At 47.4% G+C, this 16,286-nt stretch overlaps 1 protein-coding gene across 1 annotated transcript in view; it reads left to right on the plus strand.

Moving 5' to 3' along the window:
* The first annotated feature begins 14,787 nt into the window (after window positions 1–14,787).
* The window catches only part of RNF17 (ring finger protein 17), a 110,721-nt gene continuing 109,222 nt past the window's right edge, over window positions 14,788–16,286 (plus strand). The window contains exon 1 of the mRNA XM_079902703.1: window positions 14,788–14,941. Within this exon, the coding sequence (XP_079758829.1) occupies window positions 14,833–14,941 (109 nt within the window). The 5' untranslated portion in view covers window positions 14,788–14,832. The remainder of the gene's footprint in view (window positions 14,942–16,286) is intronic.

The raw sequence follows: 16,286 nt of genomic DNA on the forward strand, positions 1-16,286 counted from the left end.
GCTAGAGGTTTGCAAGGGCTGAAGCGATGGCACATTTACATCACAACAACTGGGACGACCTCAGTTTGACTCTGAGGCGTGGTCCTGTGATGCCCTCCCTCCTCCCGAGCTGACCACCCTGACCACCAGCTCCAAAAGGGAGCCCCGGGGCGTTGGCATAGGCTAGCCCCAGGTTCTCCCCTGGCCCCAAAGGGTTTTCATTTACCAGGATTCATCCTCAGTGGAGGACCACTGTGACTTAACACGTAATATTTATTTCTTGTAAGACAGTCGCAAAGCACTCCGCAGCGCTAATTTTATGTTTCATGCTTTAACTTAGGTTTATTCATGTGTAACATGTGTGCTCACACCCATATTGACACCCCAGAGAGGCCTCGTTTTTGAGTAAAAGATGTTTTATAAAACCAGGCCTGAGGGTGGTGTTCTAATTAATTTGAGTTTGTCTAAAATGCACAGCATAGGACAGATGTGATTTCAGTTTTTTTTTTTTTTACTTCTTCTGGTCATTTTACTTGTCCATGGAAGGTCTGAACTCTTCCCTCACCAACATCGCTGCTTTGTCCCCTCTCTGATGTGCGCTCACTTTTAAGGCAGAGTTTCTGTGGAAGGGTCTGTCCAGCAGCAGCAGCGTGCGAGAGAAAGCTGTTTTCACAGCCTTTCCGTCATCAGCTGCACGCCCAGCACAAACTGATTTGACAGGATGACATTGGTGAGCTTTTCCCATTCAGTGGCTGCTTCTCCACCTCTTCTCCATCATTCGCGCAGGCAAGGACATTCTGCTGCTGACGGCGCTAGGTTGTGTCTCTGGAGCAGGAAAAGGGAGTCTTGGAGCCATGGTTCTCTGCCGTGTTCTCAGGGCCATCGTTGTAACTTCATGTAAATAGATCATAGTGCACTGTGTCACTGTGTATATTGAAGTTAACATAATGTATTTAATCTCGAGGCTTTTCATCTCTGTCTTCAGCTGCAATTATCACTGGACTAATCTGACGTTAGTAATTCAGTGAACCGGAACCCTTTCCAGGCAGCGTCGTGACGGCCTTCTCATTCCAGTCCTGGCAGGGCAGTAATGCTTCCTAAACTTCAACTAAGAATAATCTGTCCTCACTCTTTTCCCTGCCAGGCTGTCCAAGTGCCCCTAGCTGTGATGGCTGGCAGCTTATGGTCCTGCCAGAGCCAGTGGGAGAAGGCTGTAGATAGAGCACAAAGCTGTAAGGGGTTTATGGTGGGTTGGATTACACTTGAAAGGAGTTAAATTTGAAGTAGAGGAAGCCTGTCTGGAATAACTTTCATATTGTACGTACCTACCCTCGCAAAAAGCTGACACTCAAATGTTTGTAAAATGTATGAATAAGTAACAAATTTAAGGAATCACAGAAATGATATCAAGTTATATCAAGTAGCTTGATTAAGTTTTAGACAGAAAAGAGGCAATAAAATCTCATATCAGAGGGTTTTTGTTTTGTGTTGTTTTAGAGAGACTGCTTCATTGACCCACTAAGGCCTAGACACTTTTTAGAAAAAATAACAGTTAATTTAAATCTAATTGGTGGGGCAGAGTAACTCAGAGATATAGAGATGAGGCTGGATTTATAGAGCATTTTTTAAAACAATCTGTTTTATTCTGATTATAAAATTGTAACTCATCTTAGAAAATTTGGAATATCCAAGAGTAAAAAGAAAATTAAAACCACCGAGAATCTCACTACCTAGTTATATACCTAAACAAGAGTGGTTATTTCTTTAGGGTTTTTCTATGCATATATTTATTTTTAGGCAGAATTGAAATATAAAGTTTTCCATTCTGCCTTTTTATTTAACATGGAAGATATGGTTCTACTGACTACACATTATTCCATGTTGAGAGTGCTTTTCCATATCCCCACTGTAGGATGGCGCATCTATTTCCTACTGGTCATCTGTTTGTTTTTTTTTTTAAGGTTGCATCTTGTCACTAAATCTTATACCACATATCTCTTTTTTTCCCATAAATTTATTTATTTTTGTTTATGATTTTTGGCTGTGTCTTCGTTGCTGCGCACAGGCTCCTCTAGTTGTGGCAAGCGGGGGCTGCTCTTCATTTGCTGGGTGTGGGCTTCTCATCGTGGTGGCTTCTCTTGTCGCGGAGCATGGGCTCTAGAGCACACGGGCTTCAGTAGATGTGGCGCGTGGGCTCAGTAGTTGTGGCTCACAGGCTGTAGAGCGCGGGCTCAGTAGTTGTGGCGCACGGGCTTAGTTGCTCCGCGGCATGTGGGATCTTCCAGGACCAGGGCTCGAACCCGTGTCCCCTGCATTGGCAGGCGGAGTCTTAACCACTGCGCCACCAGGGAAGCCCTATACCACATCTCTTATTATTTTATAATAGATTCCTCAAAATGGAATTAAGGGGTTAAGAGTATTTTTAAGGCTCTTGATAAATAGTGCCAAATTTATTCTCAGATAAGCTGTAGCAATTTATATTCCTGCCAGCAGTAATAAAGTGAATATCTTGCCTGTCAATAGGATATGAAAGATCTGTCAACTATAAGAGATTTTTATTCATTCAGTGTCTGCCGTGCAGTCTGAGAAAACAGCAGGGACAAGACAGACTCATGGAACTGGTGCTCCAGGAGAGGGGCAGAAAAAGTATCATAAATTGCGATCAGGGTTTTAATAGGTGGAAAGAGGCTTAGACAGTTATAGGATGGGGCATTGGGTGAGCCCCCTTTAAAGGGGTGGTGAATGAGCACAGAGGAGAATTCCAGGAGGTGTGGCAGGAACAGGGATGCAACAGGAAGACTGGTTCACCAGGCAGCTGGAGAAGCAGGCAGGAATCTTAGAGCACAGGGTCTCCCAGGGTTTCATTGCAAACACGACACCAGGCTGTTGACGATTATTAACAAAGGCAGGGACTTGCTCCAGTTCACATGTTCAGGTCACTTTGGCTTCTGTGAGGAGGGTGGGAGCACATCCAGGCAAGAATGGACATGAGCAGGTGAGTTAGGAGCAAGGGAAACAATGATTAAACTGCGCAGGTGGTGACAGGTGTGAGGCCCACACGTGAAGCCCTGGGCCCGTGTGTGTGTGTGTGTGTGTGTGTGTGTGTGTGTGTGTGTGTGTGTGTGTGAGATGTCTCCTAACAGGACAGTGTCAGCAGCTGGTAGTTATCAGAAACCTATTATGCCCCGGGTGCTGTGATAACCTAAAAGCACGGTCTCCTTAATGCTCACAACAACCCCATCAGTTAGTAGTGCCGACCTTGCACGACTGTCCAGCACTGTCAGTTCCCCTCCAGTGAAGCGGCTCAACTTTAGAATCTGTGCGGTCATGTCAGGAGAATCTGTGCTTGGACAGAAGACTGCACACTGCACAAAGCACACCCTTCAGGCACACTTTGCAGATCCGAGGTTATGGAGAACTGATAGCAGTTCAGAATAGTCCGTGTCTGTGATATGCAAACACAGGGACAGCCCTCCCTCCTCTGGAAAAGCCAGTTTCGCTGCACTTGCACAATCCTCTGGCATCTCCAGATGAACGGGTGCCTCTCTGCTCCCTTGAACCAGCTCTAGCAACTGCCTAGTTCCCACATGCAACTAAGAGCGGAATAAATTTAACACTTGTTCATTTTATATCTGGATGGGAGCCACGATTTTACCTTTTCTTTGAAAATTATCCTTTCACACTGAAAAGAGAGGCAGAAAACCAGTATTTACTCCTTTCAGGGGCGCTGGGCCTTGACACAGACACCTGCCCGCTCAGCTGCCGTGCAGGATCAGGGCTCCCCCAGCCGGCACCCGCGCGCGGGCTCCAGGGCCGGCTCTGTCCTGCACTTTCGCTTCATTGATGCTGCTTGTTCCGCTTCAGACCAGACCTCTGGGCGGGTTCCCTCTCCTCTGTCCCCATTCCTGGGTCCCGGCCCTCCCCGCAACATACCAGAACCCAACTCAGGGGATTTTATCTTTTTGGTCCAGAGGTTCTAAGATAAAGTGTAATGGAAATTTAAGGCAAAAGCCTGATTCATTTTAAAGGGATAGAAACTCCCTTCTACGGACTTGTGAAGATAAACTGAGATACTGTGGAGAAAAGTATTTTGTAAGCCTGAAAGTACTAGAATTTATTAGTTGATGTTTTTGCCTACATTTTATATTTGCAACATGGGATTTCTTCCTCTTGCTTTCATTTCTTGACAAATGAAGCACCTGCTGGACAGGGCACGAGGCTACAGGGTGTGAGCTGAGGATGAGCAACGTGGTGCCGCCTCGGAGCAGGAACGGTGAGACGGGAAAGACAGACTGTAAATAAACTGTCGTCCAGGGCACGACTGGAGGCCACAGCAGAGGCACGGAGGGTTGTGGAGTTCAGGGGCCACCCTCAGGGGCCCAGCTCAAGTTTTACGAGGTGGGATTTCAGTGGCAGAGATGAGGGAGAGCCTCACAGGCACCGGCGAGGGAAGCGGCAGGGACCAGAGATGCACACACACGCGGGGGGGGGGGGGGGGGGGGGGGGATGGCGCTGTGGTCACGATGTGGCCCTGGAAGCCGGCCCGGGGGAAGTGACGGTAGGGTGGAGACAGCTCCGCCCTCAGAGCCCCCGTGAGCCTGGGCCCATTACTGCCCCCTGTCGTCCCTGGGGGGCTGCAGTATCTGTGACCCAAACCCCTGAGAGGCAGAAATGAGCTTCCCTGTGGGGTTAACACCCTAACCCACGCACCCAGAGCTGGAGCAGGGATGGTAGAGCGTCCCCATAAATCGGGAGGCTGATGGCAAAGCCTGTCGGTCAGAAAGTGGCTGTCCTCAGTGGCCTCCAGCCCTGTGGTGAGCCTCTGACCCCTCCTGACCTGTCCACACAGGCCCTGGTCACCCAGCTCGGGGGCCTTGAGCTGGCTGCTTGCTCCACTGAGACGCCTTCTCCCAGACGCCCCCCAACCCCTGGCTGCTTCCCCTCCCACCCCTCGCGAGTCTCCTGACCAGCACCCCTTCTCCCCGACCTTCCCCTCACCTTCCTCTCTTCCCTTTTCTCCATAGCAGATCCCAGCATCTGTCCTCACGTTTTACTGCTGATCTGCTTTTAGCCTGGAGTCTAAGCTCCAGGAGGGTAGGGACTGCTCAGAAGAGGACCTGCCTGGCACACAGTACAAGCTTGGTAAATGTTTGGTGAATGAATGTCTGGGAGAGCAAGGAACAGACCGTCAACAAGAGAAAGAGGCAAGGGACTTCCCTGGTGGGCCAGTGGGTAAGGCTCTGCCCTTCCAGCCGAGGGGGCCCGGGGTTCGATCCCTGGTCAGGGAACTGGGTCCTGCATGCCGCACGGTGCAGCCAGAAAAGAAAAAGAGAGGGAATGAGGCATGAAAAGAGGCTGAGAAACAGAAACCTGGAAAGACTTACACTCAGAAGGCAAAGGAAAGAGGGGGCGGACTGATCCCAGAATTTGCGGACTGATCCTAGAATTTGTGAGCAATTTTTCAGAGTAAAGTGTCCTGGGCACTGGCGCCAGATAGAGCTGGTTTGAACACTCTTTGTCACGTAGTTTTGTCAGCTCCAGGAGAGGGATAATAATACCTGCCTCATGGGGCAGTTGAGGGAATTAACCGTGAAAAACAAAACCTCATGGGGCAGTTGAGGGAATTAACCGTGAACACAATACGTGGTCTAGTGGTTAGGATTTGGCACTGTCACTGCTGGAGGCCCGGGTTCAGTTCCTGGTGGGGGAACTGAGATCCCCCAAGAGGTGCGGCCAAAAGAAAAACAAAAGGAATAGGGAGTTTAGTTCTGTTACCATCCTCATGGAGCTCAGCCTACTTTGAGACAAATAATAGGCTCTCAATAGTCATCAAAAAAAAGTGAACAAATCAGAAAGTACACTGAGCCCAGACTGGGGGTGACAACAGGAAGGGTGTCAGCATTGCATTGCAGGGGATAACGTATATGCTGGCTATCTTTAGGAAAATGCAGTTTGCCTCAAAAAGCAAGGCTAATCATGTGAAACAAAGACCAAGAACAAAGAGAGTAATTGGACGCTAAAATGGATGGTGCAGAAAAAGAGATTTGAAAAGAGTGTTTGGTGCTGCTGGGAATCCACCACCCGGGTTCAGCCCTGGTGGGGAAGGTTTGTGTACAAAAGGAAGCAGCTTTATGTATAAAAACCATGGTGAAATATGACATTTATTATACTGTTTTCACTAAAATGAGATGGGCCGGTGAATATAGGAATGAGTGTATTGGTTTCCAGAAAATTCCTGTCAATTCAGATGTGAGTTGTATTTGCCATTCAGATAAAAGGCGAGGAGGTGGGAGAAGGTAAGAGGAGAGTGTCTGAGACAGGCTGAGAATTAAATTTCCCTGGTGAGCCTCCATTCCTCGTAGCTCTCAAATTCCCCTTCACCACAGCGAGCTTAATTAAACACGCCTCCATCATTTGTTCATCTTCTCCCAGAAGCCATCATCCAATGGAGGCCATCCTGTTAGAATCATAACCAGAGTTTGTGACCCGCATTTAATGGCATATCTGACTAGAGTGTGGGGAGTAAGGGTGCATTTACACCCTTACTTGCCTCCTTAAAGCGGCAGCTAGAAAATACCATGGCGGGGCAACATCTGCCCGAAGAGGGGACTCTGCTTCTCGAGCTCTGCGTGAAGTGTTTTTATTCTTTTATGACGTCAGAGAGGAGGGATGGAGAGCCTCTGCCCGTGAGAAAAGGGCAAGTCAGAGTTCGGAAAGGTCGAGGGCACCCCTCTGGCCAGGTGCCTTACAGCTAACAGCACAGCAGCGCCCTCAGGGACTGTTAGAGTCTGAAACAAGGGGCTGTCGACCCCAGCGCACGCCCCTTGGCCTGCCTCACCACTGAGGGATCGCAGAGCCTGGGCTTGTCGCTGACTCTACCCCCTGGGGATTTCTTAATCATAATTCCTTGCCTCAACGCAAGCGAACTAAATCTCTGAAAATATGAGTGTTGTTTCTTCCTTGGTGTCTACAGTTTACGTTTCCAAAAGAAGAAAATCTGATAGCACTGGATGTATGTCTTGGAATGGGAGTCACTAGAGAAATGCACATGGGCCACAGAGGAGTCAGGAGAGACCCCGAGAGTGTAAGGTGATGCGAGTGAGAAAATGTCGCTGCCATGTCAGGAAACCCAGCGTGCTGCAGCCCTCAGGCCGTCACAGTACAGCGGCCCAGCGGGGAGCCCTGAGGGAACCAGGATGGACCACTGCAGCCCTCCCACACAGCAAACCATGAGGCGTCTCCAGACGGGAAAACCCGGGGTACTGCCCCAGGTAGCTGAGGAATGATTCAGGGAGCCCAGACTTCTGCATCTTCCCACACATAGAAAAGCACCAAATTCATTACCTTGAGGTGTCGGGTTTTCTTTAACTCATAGTAATCGTTTGATGTTCCAACTACCTAGTCTTTGTGGCAATAACTCCCTGACCCCTTCAGGGCCTCCTGACACCTGCCTCCGCCCAGGCTGAAGCCCTCAGGTTTGTTTTTTGTATTTTTGAATTAATAATCTAATCTATTATACATTTTAGAAGAACTCATAAGGCTTGTCTTGTACTTTATAGTTTACAAGCCCGTTCATCTATTATCTTGTTTAATCCTCACAGTACCGATATCAGCCCCATTTAGCAGCGAAGGAAGCTGACGCTCAAAGATGTAGAAATCTTCCTCCAGGTTGCACTGAGAAGGGGGGATTTGAATACAGCCCCCGGCCCTCAGGTGCCAGGGTTGTGACCAACTGTTGAGGTCTGTTGATAAGGTTTTTGCATATCTGGGAGCTTTGTTTTAAAAAAATGAAAAAAATACCTTCTTATCTTCAGCAACTGCCCTGCATTGGTCTGAATGGTTTTGTACTCCAGTCTCATTAGAGTTGGGTGATTTAGTTTCTTTTGCTAACCCTTGATATAGTTCTTTAGGGAATTAATTTATCTGGCATTGTGAACTGTGAAGCCCTCAGCTTTGTCCACCAAATAGAACATAACTCTCAACTTTTAGGTGGTGCATTTTTTTTTCCCATCGACAGCAATCTGTCTCTCAGTGTGGGACTTGGTCCAGTTGCAGCCAGCCGCAGGACGGCTATCAGATAGCACAGGCCTGGGCTTCACCCTGACCTTCTGAGTCAGAACCTCTAGGTCCTAGGCCTCTGCATTCTCATAACCTCTCAAGGAATTCCTAAGCGCACCAAAGTCTGGGAACCACAAGTCAACCTCTGCTGGTTAAGGTCAGGCCAGAAGTGTCTTGAGCTCTGCAACTGAGGGCCCACACCCAACTCACCCAGGAAGGCAGCCACCTGCCCTGACGGTGACGAATATGCAGGTGGAGACCGCTCCCAATTAACAGTCCTGAAGACAGCAGGGGAGGCGCACTGGGGGATGCTAACACCCTGCTGCCCTATAGGGAGGCTCATGGGGGTACATTTCCTCAACTTGTAGGGCCCAAGAGCTCTCCTTGGGACTATTTTTCAAGAAAGGACACTGCAGACCCCATCCTGTCCCCTAACTCCTCATAGCAGCAAGGTTGAGACTTGCTCATCCCTACAAAGGCCCCCAAATCTGGCCTGGAGCTGCACTGGTCATCTGTCCATTAATCTAAAATTTCATGTCTGTGCAGTACATCTCTGTTATGATTCCCAAAGTAGAGTTTTCTGAAGGTGGACATGGGAATTGGTGTAGTAAAGTCCAGGAGCATGGTCCAGAAATCAAAACACTGGGACTCGAGCTCTACCCACGAAGGTCAGAGCCTTGGCTTCCCCATCCTGAATGAGGATGTGCGATTCAGTGATCGCTAAAGGTCCTTCCTGCCCCATTGCCCTGAAATTTCTAGGGACAAAGCCAGAGTCACTTCCCGAAAGAGGGGTATTCTGCCCCCTCCAGAATATGCATGGAAGACAGCTTACACCTTCTCACTGCACACCTCTGCTAGCAGTGACTCAGAACAGAAAGGTCAGAGGCAAAGTAGCAGAGGACCTGAAAACCACCTCCAAAGGTAAGAAAGGCACCAAACTGCAAATGCTGTTTGTCGTGGGCCTGGCGCCATCTGGTGCCCTTGGAGACCGTGTCACGCTGGCTGGAGTGTCCTCCCTATTGCGGGGTTCTGACACCAAGTGAGCGCTCACAACTACATTTCTACTGGGCGCTTACCGTGTACCAGCCTCTGTGAATGTTGTATAATCAGTTATTTTCATGACAACCTGATACTTTTAGTGAGTCTAGAAGGCAAATGGTAAACCCAAGGTTTTATCGAAACAAAAGCAGAACTGAAGTTAAAATATACTTGATCCTTTTTTTAAAATCATAATAAAATGCCGTTGTGGAATATCTGTCTCTATGTTCTGAGGTGGCACTACACCAACAGTGTACAGGAAAAGGGTAAATCAAGGTTCATGACGCTGTCTATCCAAATTACTGGGTTCCATCGCACCCACTTCCTCCCACTCCTATGCATATACCACCAACAACAAAACTGAATTTTAAAGTAGAAGGGAAGGTAATACAGCTCATGGAAGATAATGAATCACATGAATGTTTAGCTCGGGGAAAGACTTCTTAAACAATATGCAAATATTGCAAGTCTTAATGAAAATACCATAGTGAAATAAAACACCTTGGGACAACAAGAGATATCAAAGTGAAAAAACAAGTCACAGCCTGAAAAGTATATTTGCAATGGAATCCAGGATAAATAAGGAATTGCTACAAATCAATAAGAAATAGACAAACATGTCCCCCCACCAAACAAATACGAAAGCCTGAATGACCAATAAATATGACATGATGCCAGCCTTTTCAGTCTTTAGAGAAAGGCAAATTAAAGCCACAAGGAGATATGAAAGTACAGCCATGAATTAGCAAAAAATAAAACCGATGCTAATCCAAGCATTTGCTAGAAGGTTCATACACTGCTGGTGGGCGTGAACAAGTTGGCTAAAAGGCAAACAAGTTTGTCTATCTTGTATACTTTTGGGCGGGGAAAATACCTCCCCAGGTAATCTAGAATACACACCTGCCTTCAGGGGGGCTTGGGATTCAAAACATGCTATTGGAGTAGCCTAGGAAAACACAGGCCAAGAAATTAAAGTGGTCCTAGATTCATAGTTCTTTGGGAACTATGTTCTACAAGAAGCAAAAACATAATCTGGAGAAATATATCCTTAATGCTGGCTTCAAAGGATTCCCTGGGAATTCCCTGGCAGTCCAGTGGTTAGGGCTCCACACTCTCACTGCCCAGGGCCTGGGTACAATTCCTGGTCAGGGACCTAAAATCCCACAAGCTGCATGGTGTGGCCAAAAAAGAAAGGATTCCCACAGATAAACACTCCCAAACGTGAGTTTAAAATCCCAAATTACCAAACACATGAGGAAACAAATCACCATGAATGAAAATCAGTAGAAATAATAAATTGCAGAATTGGACCCCTCAAGAATGTCAGAGAAAGAAATTTGGAGGTACATAATGAAATAAGTGTTTAAAATATTAAATTAATAAAAGATAGAATCAAAAACATGAGAAAGGTACACAATACTATCCAAAAAGATCAGGCAAATTTGGAAATTAAAAAAAAAGAAAAAAAGAACGTCTAGAATTAGATTAGTCATTGAAAATTTAACTCAGTGGTCAGGTTAAATGCAGATTAAATCCAGGTGAAGAGAGAACTGATTAACTGGGGGATGCATCTGAAAAAAATTATGCAGAACGCAGCACAGAGATAAAGAGTGGAAAATATGAAAGAGAGGTTAAGAGAAATAAAGGATAGAAAGAGATGGTCCTGTTACTGTCTAAAAGGAGTTCCAGAAGAAAACAACAAGGAAGAGGTAGTATTCAAAAAGACAAATGGGGCTTCCCTGGTGGCGCAGTGGTTAAGAATCCACCTGCCAATGCAGGGGACACGGGTTCGAGCCCTGGTCCAGGAAGATCCCACATGCCGCGGAGCAGCTAAGCCCGTGTGCCACAGCTACTGAGGATGTGCTCTAGAGACCGCGAGGCACAACGACTGAAGCCTGTGTGCCTAGAGCCTGTGCTCCACAACAAGAGAAGCCGCTGCAATGAGAAGCCCGCGCACTGCAGCAACGAGCAGCCCCCGCTCACTGCAAGTAGAGGAAGCCCGCGCGCAGGAAAATAGACCCAATGCAGCCAAAAATAAACAAATATATTAATTAATTAAAAACAACAACAACAGCTGTCACTTGAAAAACCTTCTAAAAAAAAAAAAAGACAAATGACTGAGAATTTTCCAGACGAGTATGATAGGAATGAATTCCTCAGATTGAAGAATTGCAATCAATCTCAGGGAGGGCAAATAAATATCCACACCTCGATATTATAACGAATATATAGAAGACCAAAGAAAAACAACTTACCTATAAAGAATGACAATTGGATTCACAGTAAACTTCTCAATAGCAAAACTAAAGGTCAGAAATCAGTATGATGCTATCTCCAAAGTCTGAGAAAAAAAAACTGTCAATTTAGAATGTTATGTTACTAAATGATCATTCAAGAATGAAGATGAAATGAGAGTATTTTCATTCGAATAAAAGCTGAGAGCATTCACCATTAAGATACTTTCACTAAAGACATTTCTTCAGGTGTCCTTGAAGGAGAAAAATTATCCTAGAAGGGAGGTATGAGACACAAGGAGGAATTAAGAATTGGCCAGTGTGTGAGTAAATGGCCAGACATTATAAAACTAGATTACCTGAATAAAATTAGGTTATTTCTTAAGCTAGTTGGAGCATAGATGAGCATTCATAATTTTATTCTTTTTTTTTTTTTTGGCCGTGCCACTCAGCTTGCAAGATCTCAGTTCTCCCACAAGGGATCGAACCTGGACCATGGCAGTGAAAGCGCCAAATCCTAAGCACTAGACCACCAGGGAGCTCCCCATAATTTTATTCTTTATTCCTTATTGTGGGGCTAAAATATTTTATAATACATTTTTTTAATAGTGCAGGGGAGGGAATTCCAGGCAGAGGCCCTAAGGTTAGAAAGAGCTTGACCTACTTACAGAAGTGAAAAAGGCCAGCGTATCTGGAGCATAGTGAGGAGTAGTGGGGAAAATGAAGCTAGAGAGGGAAGCAGAGGCCAAATCATAAAACCTAGGAAGGCCGTTTCAAGGATTTGTCCCAGTCAGTGGGAAACCATTAAAGGATTCCAAACAAAGGATTTAAACAATCTAAATTAAATATTAAGATAATTCTGGCTGCTCCATTCGAAAGGTCCGGGAGGTACTAAGACCTATTAGATGAGGCCTAAACATGTCATTGTATTTCTCACTGACCCCGATTTACCCAGAATTTATTCAGCTGGGATTACCAAGGCATAATTCCCTCCATTTGGCCTGGTGATGATCAGTTAATTCCTTTGTACTGCACCACGTTCAATTCACTTTAGGGCGCAAGAAAAACCCCTATGCAATGAGATTGTCATTATTCAAATTACAATGGAAAAGGAGATGTGGCTAATTGCTACCATGTTGAGTGCAGGGAGAAATCTGAAGGTTTGGAGGAGGGGTAGGTGGCTCTGAAGCTGACGCATGAAGGATGAGGAGAATATGAATTGATGAAGAGGAAAGAGTGGGCATTCCAGATGAGGGGAACAGGTAATACCACTCACAAAACTGTAGAAAAATTAGCAGGCTACGTGGGAATACTGGCTTGATTGGTAATCTAAATTCCATTTTGGATTAGTCATAGAAACTATTGGTTGGGTAGCGTGGAGATAGGTTAAGGAATCAGTACTTTTTCCTGAAGGCAACAAAGTATAAGGATTTTTGAGTACGGGTGAGCTTTTATTAAAATTGAAATATAGTTGATATACAATGTTGTGGTAGTCTCAAGTGTACAGCATGGTGATTCAGCTTTTGTTCTTTGTAGGGTTTTTTTGCAAATGATATTCCATTGTAGGTTATTCCAAGATATGGGGTGTAATTCCCTGTACTATGCAGTATATCTTTGTTGATTATCTACTTTATGTATAGTAATTTGTGTCTGTTAATCTCATAGTCCTAATTTGTCCCTCCCACCCCGTCCCATTTGATAACTCTAAGTTTGTTTTCTATGTCTGTGAGTCTGTTTCTGTTTTATACATAGATTCATTTGTATTAATTTTTAGATTCCACATATAAGTGATATCATGATATTTGTCTTTCTTTGACTTATTTCACTAAGCATAATATTCTCTAGGTCCATCCACGTTACTGGAAATGACAATATTTCATTCTTTTTTATGGCTGAGTAATAGTCCATTGTATATATAGACAACATCATCTTAAGCCAATCGTCTGTTGATGAGCATAGGGGCTGCTGCCATGTCTTGGCTATTGTAAATAGTGCTGCTATGAACATTGGGGTGCACGTAACTTCTTGAACTAGAGTTTTCATTTTTTCCAGATATATACCCAGCAGTGGAATAGGTGGACCATATGGTAGTTCTTTTTTTAGTTTTTTAAGGAATCTCCATGCTGCTTTCCATAGTGGCTGCACCAATTTACATTCCCACCCACAGTGCAGGAGGGCTCCCTTTTCTCCACACCCTCTCCAGCGTTTAGACTTTTCGATGGTGGCCATTCTGACTGGCGCGAGACAATTCCTCATTGTGGTTTTTATTTGCATTTCTCTAATAATTAGCAATGTTGGGCATCTTTTCATGTGTTTGTGAGCCATCTGTATGTCTGCTTTGGAAATGTCTATTTAGGTCTTCTGCCCATTTTTTTAAATTCCGTTGTTTGTTTTATGATATTGAGATGTATGAGCTGTTTGCATATTTCGGAATATTAACCAGGAGTGAGCTTTTGAACAGAATACTTCTGTTTCTATTTCCAAAAATATGTAGAGGGAAAAAGAGAAAATGAAGCCTATGTGCTGGTGTTTATTCTTAGCAGCTGAAGCCACCCTGCCATCCCCAGGTGCTTCATCCACAATATACTTGCCAAATTGCTACCAGATTACTTCATCCCTTGCTCACTCGATTTCCCCAGGACACTACTGCTTAAAGGGTAAGTCCAAACTCCTTAGCCCAACATTCAAGACTCTTTAAAATTCGACCCCAATATACTTCTCCAAAAAAGTTCACTTTAAGGAAATTAAAACTCTGGCCAAATGGTCTATAAATTCCGAATAGGCCACAGCATTTCCCACCTACTTTCCCTTGCTTACGCGGTTCTTTCTCCCTGGAATGCCTCATTTCTTCTGTTTACCTCTGTAAGTTCTACCCAGGTTTTAAGGTCTAGTGCAAACCCCATATTCGCTAGGAAGGCTTTTCATACAACGCAGACAATTATTTTCTCTAACTTTCCTCTGGCATTTAATACAAGCTGCCTTAGTAGAAGTTACCCTTTTAGGTAGAGGGCTACATACCTCTCAAGCAGGAACCTGTTAGTTTATAAATTCTTAGCAGCCCCAAACTTTCTCAGCACAAGGCCTTGTATATATACCATTAGCGTCGACAACTGTTAGTAATAATGACCACCCCTTTGGTTTGAAATTGTTAACCAAATCTCCCCACCTATGGGTAGCTAGATTGGCTTCTCCACTAAGGCCGCTACGACCCACTAGGGAAGGAAGACCACTTCAACACAAAGGATCGTTCTCTACTCGCGACGCCTAATGCAATATAGTGAGTAATGCGTGGTTGGGTCATGAAACGCTTCCCGAGGGCCACGCGGCCTTGTCTCTCACGCTCCAGGGGGTAAAACAAAAAAACCGCTTCCCGCAGCCGGCTGCCCCAGGCTGACTGGAGGGAGGGCTGGAGCTTCCTCGCCGCCGATTGGCTCCCTGGAGCCGCCGCCTCCGGTGATTGGCCACTGCCGCGAGGGACGCCGGGACGGCACGCGGCGCTGGCCTCACATTCGAGGCGGCGACGATGGAGGCCGCGGCGTCCTGTTTTGGGCAGGTGGAGAGCAAGGGCCAGGCCTGGGGAGCCGCCGAGGCCCTGTGCAGCCGGTGTGGAAGAAGGTTGTCCGGAGCTCCGGGTGAGGGGCTGGGGGACAGCCCGCGGCCCGCCGGCTGGCGGGGGAGCCGAGAGACAGGCTGGTGGGCAGTGGCCGCGGCGGCGAGAGAGAGCGGGGGAGCCCAGGCCCCGAGCCCGAGTCCGTAGGCCGCCTGCGAGGTCGGGACGCAGAGGCCTGGAGTGCGGCCCTCACCCCTCCCTCACACCCCCTTCCACCCCCTCCCCCCCGCCCCTCACACCCCCGCCCCACCCCCCTTCGGCCCCTCCACCCCCTCACCCCCGCCCCACCCTCCCCTCCCCCTACCCCCTCACCCCCCGCCCCTCCACCCCCGTCACCCCCTCCCTCCACCCCCTCCCCTTCACCCCCTGCCCCCCTCCACTCAACCCCCTCACGCCCCCGCCCCACCCCCTACCCTCCACCCCTTCCACTCCCCCGCCCCACCCCCTACCCTCCACCCCCTTCCACTCCCCCGCCCCACCCCCTACCCTCCACCCCCTTCCACTCCCCCGCCCCACCCCCTACCCTCCACCCCCTTCCACTCCCCCAACCCCCTTCACCCGCCCCCTGTCCCCTCCACTCAACCCTCACCCCCCACCCCTGCCCCCGCCTCACCCCCTGCCCCCTCACCCCCCGCCCCCTCCACTCCAGCCCCCTCCTCCCCCCACCGCCACACCTTGCGCCGCCCCCTCCCTCACCGACCGGTTCGCAGGTTCGGGAAATGGGGGATGTGGGAATTTGGCCGACATCCTGTGGTAAAGCAGCAACGACACGTGATTTTCTTGTGTGGCTCTTGTTGTGGTAATGAAATGTTCCTGAAATTAACGGGCGGGGGCGGGGGGGCGTGTTGCTCCGTTTGCTTCAGGCGTTGTTCGGAAAGTAGCGCGTCACTTTTGTGCGTCGTGTTCTTCCGTCCTGGGCCGTCGGGGGCACCGTGCGCTCTTGACCCGCCCACCGAGACTCTCCTCCGCTGAAAACAGGTTCAGGTTACTTGAACGGCACCTAACAGGCCTTAGAGTGCTGTGCTTCTGCCGGGGCGAGTTGTTGACTGTCAGCGCCTGGAGCTGCCAGAAAGCCTTACCGTCACCCTGTGTGACTGTCACATCTTTGTACTTGCAGAGCGAAAGTCAGTTTTCTCAGTCTCTCCGGGACGGACTCCGCTTGGGAGACCTGAGCGTGTAGAGAAAGTTGGTGTGTTTTCCGGGGGAAGAGGCAAGTTTCTCCTGCCTGGAATTCGATCGCTGCTGTTACGTAGAACATCTCCATTATTTGAATGATGTAGTACTGCAGAATAGAGTTTTAGAACGTACGTTTTTAAAATCACTGGTTCTTTCATACATTTGTATTGTCGTGCTGAGAAGTACTCAGT

Source organism: Stenella coeruleoalba, assembly GCF_951394435.1.
Source record: "Stenella coeruleoalba genome assembly, chromosome: 18".
Taxonomy (NCBI): Eukaryota; Metazoa; Chordata; class Mammalia; order Artiodactyla; family Delphinidae; genus Stenella; species Stenella coeruleoalba.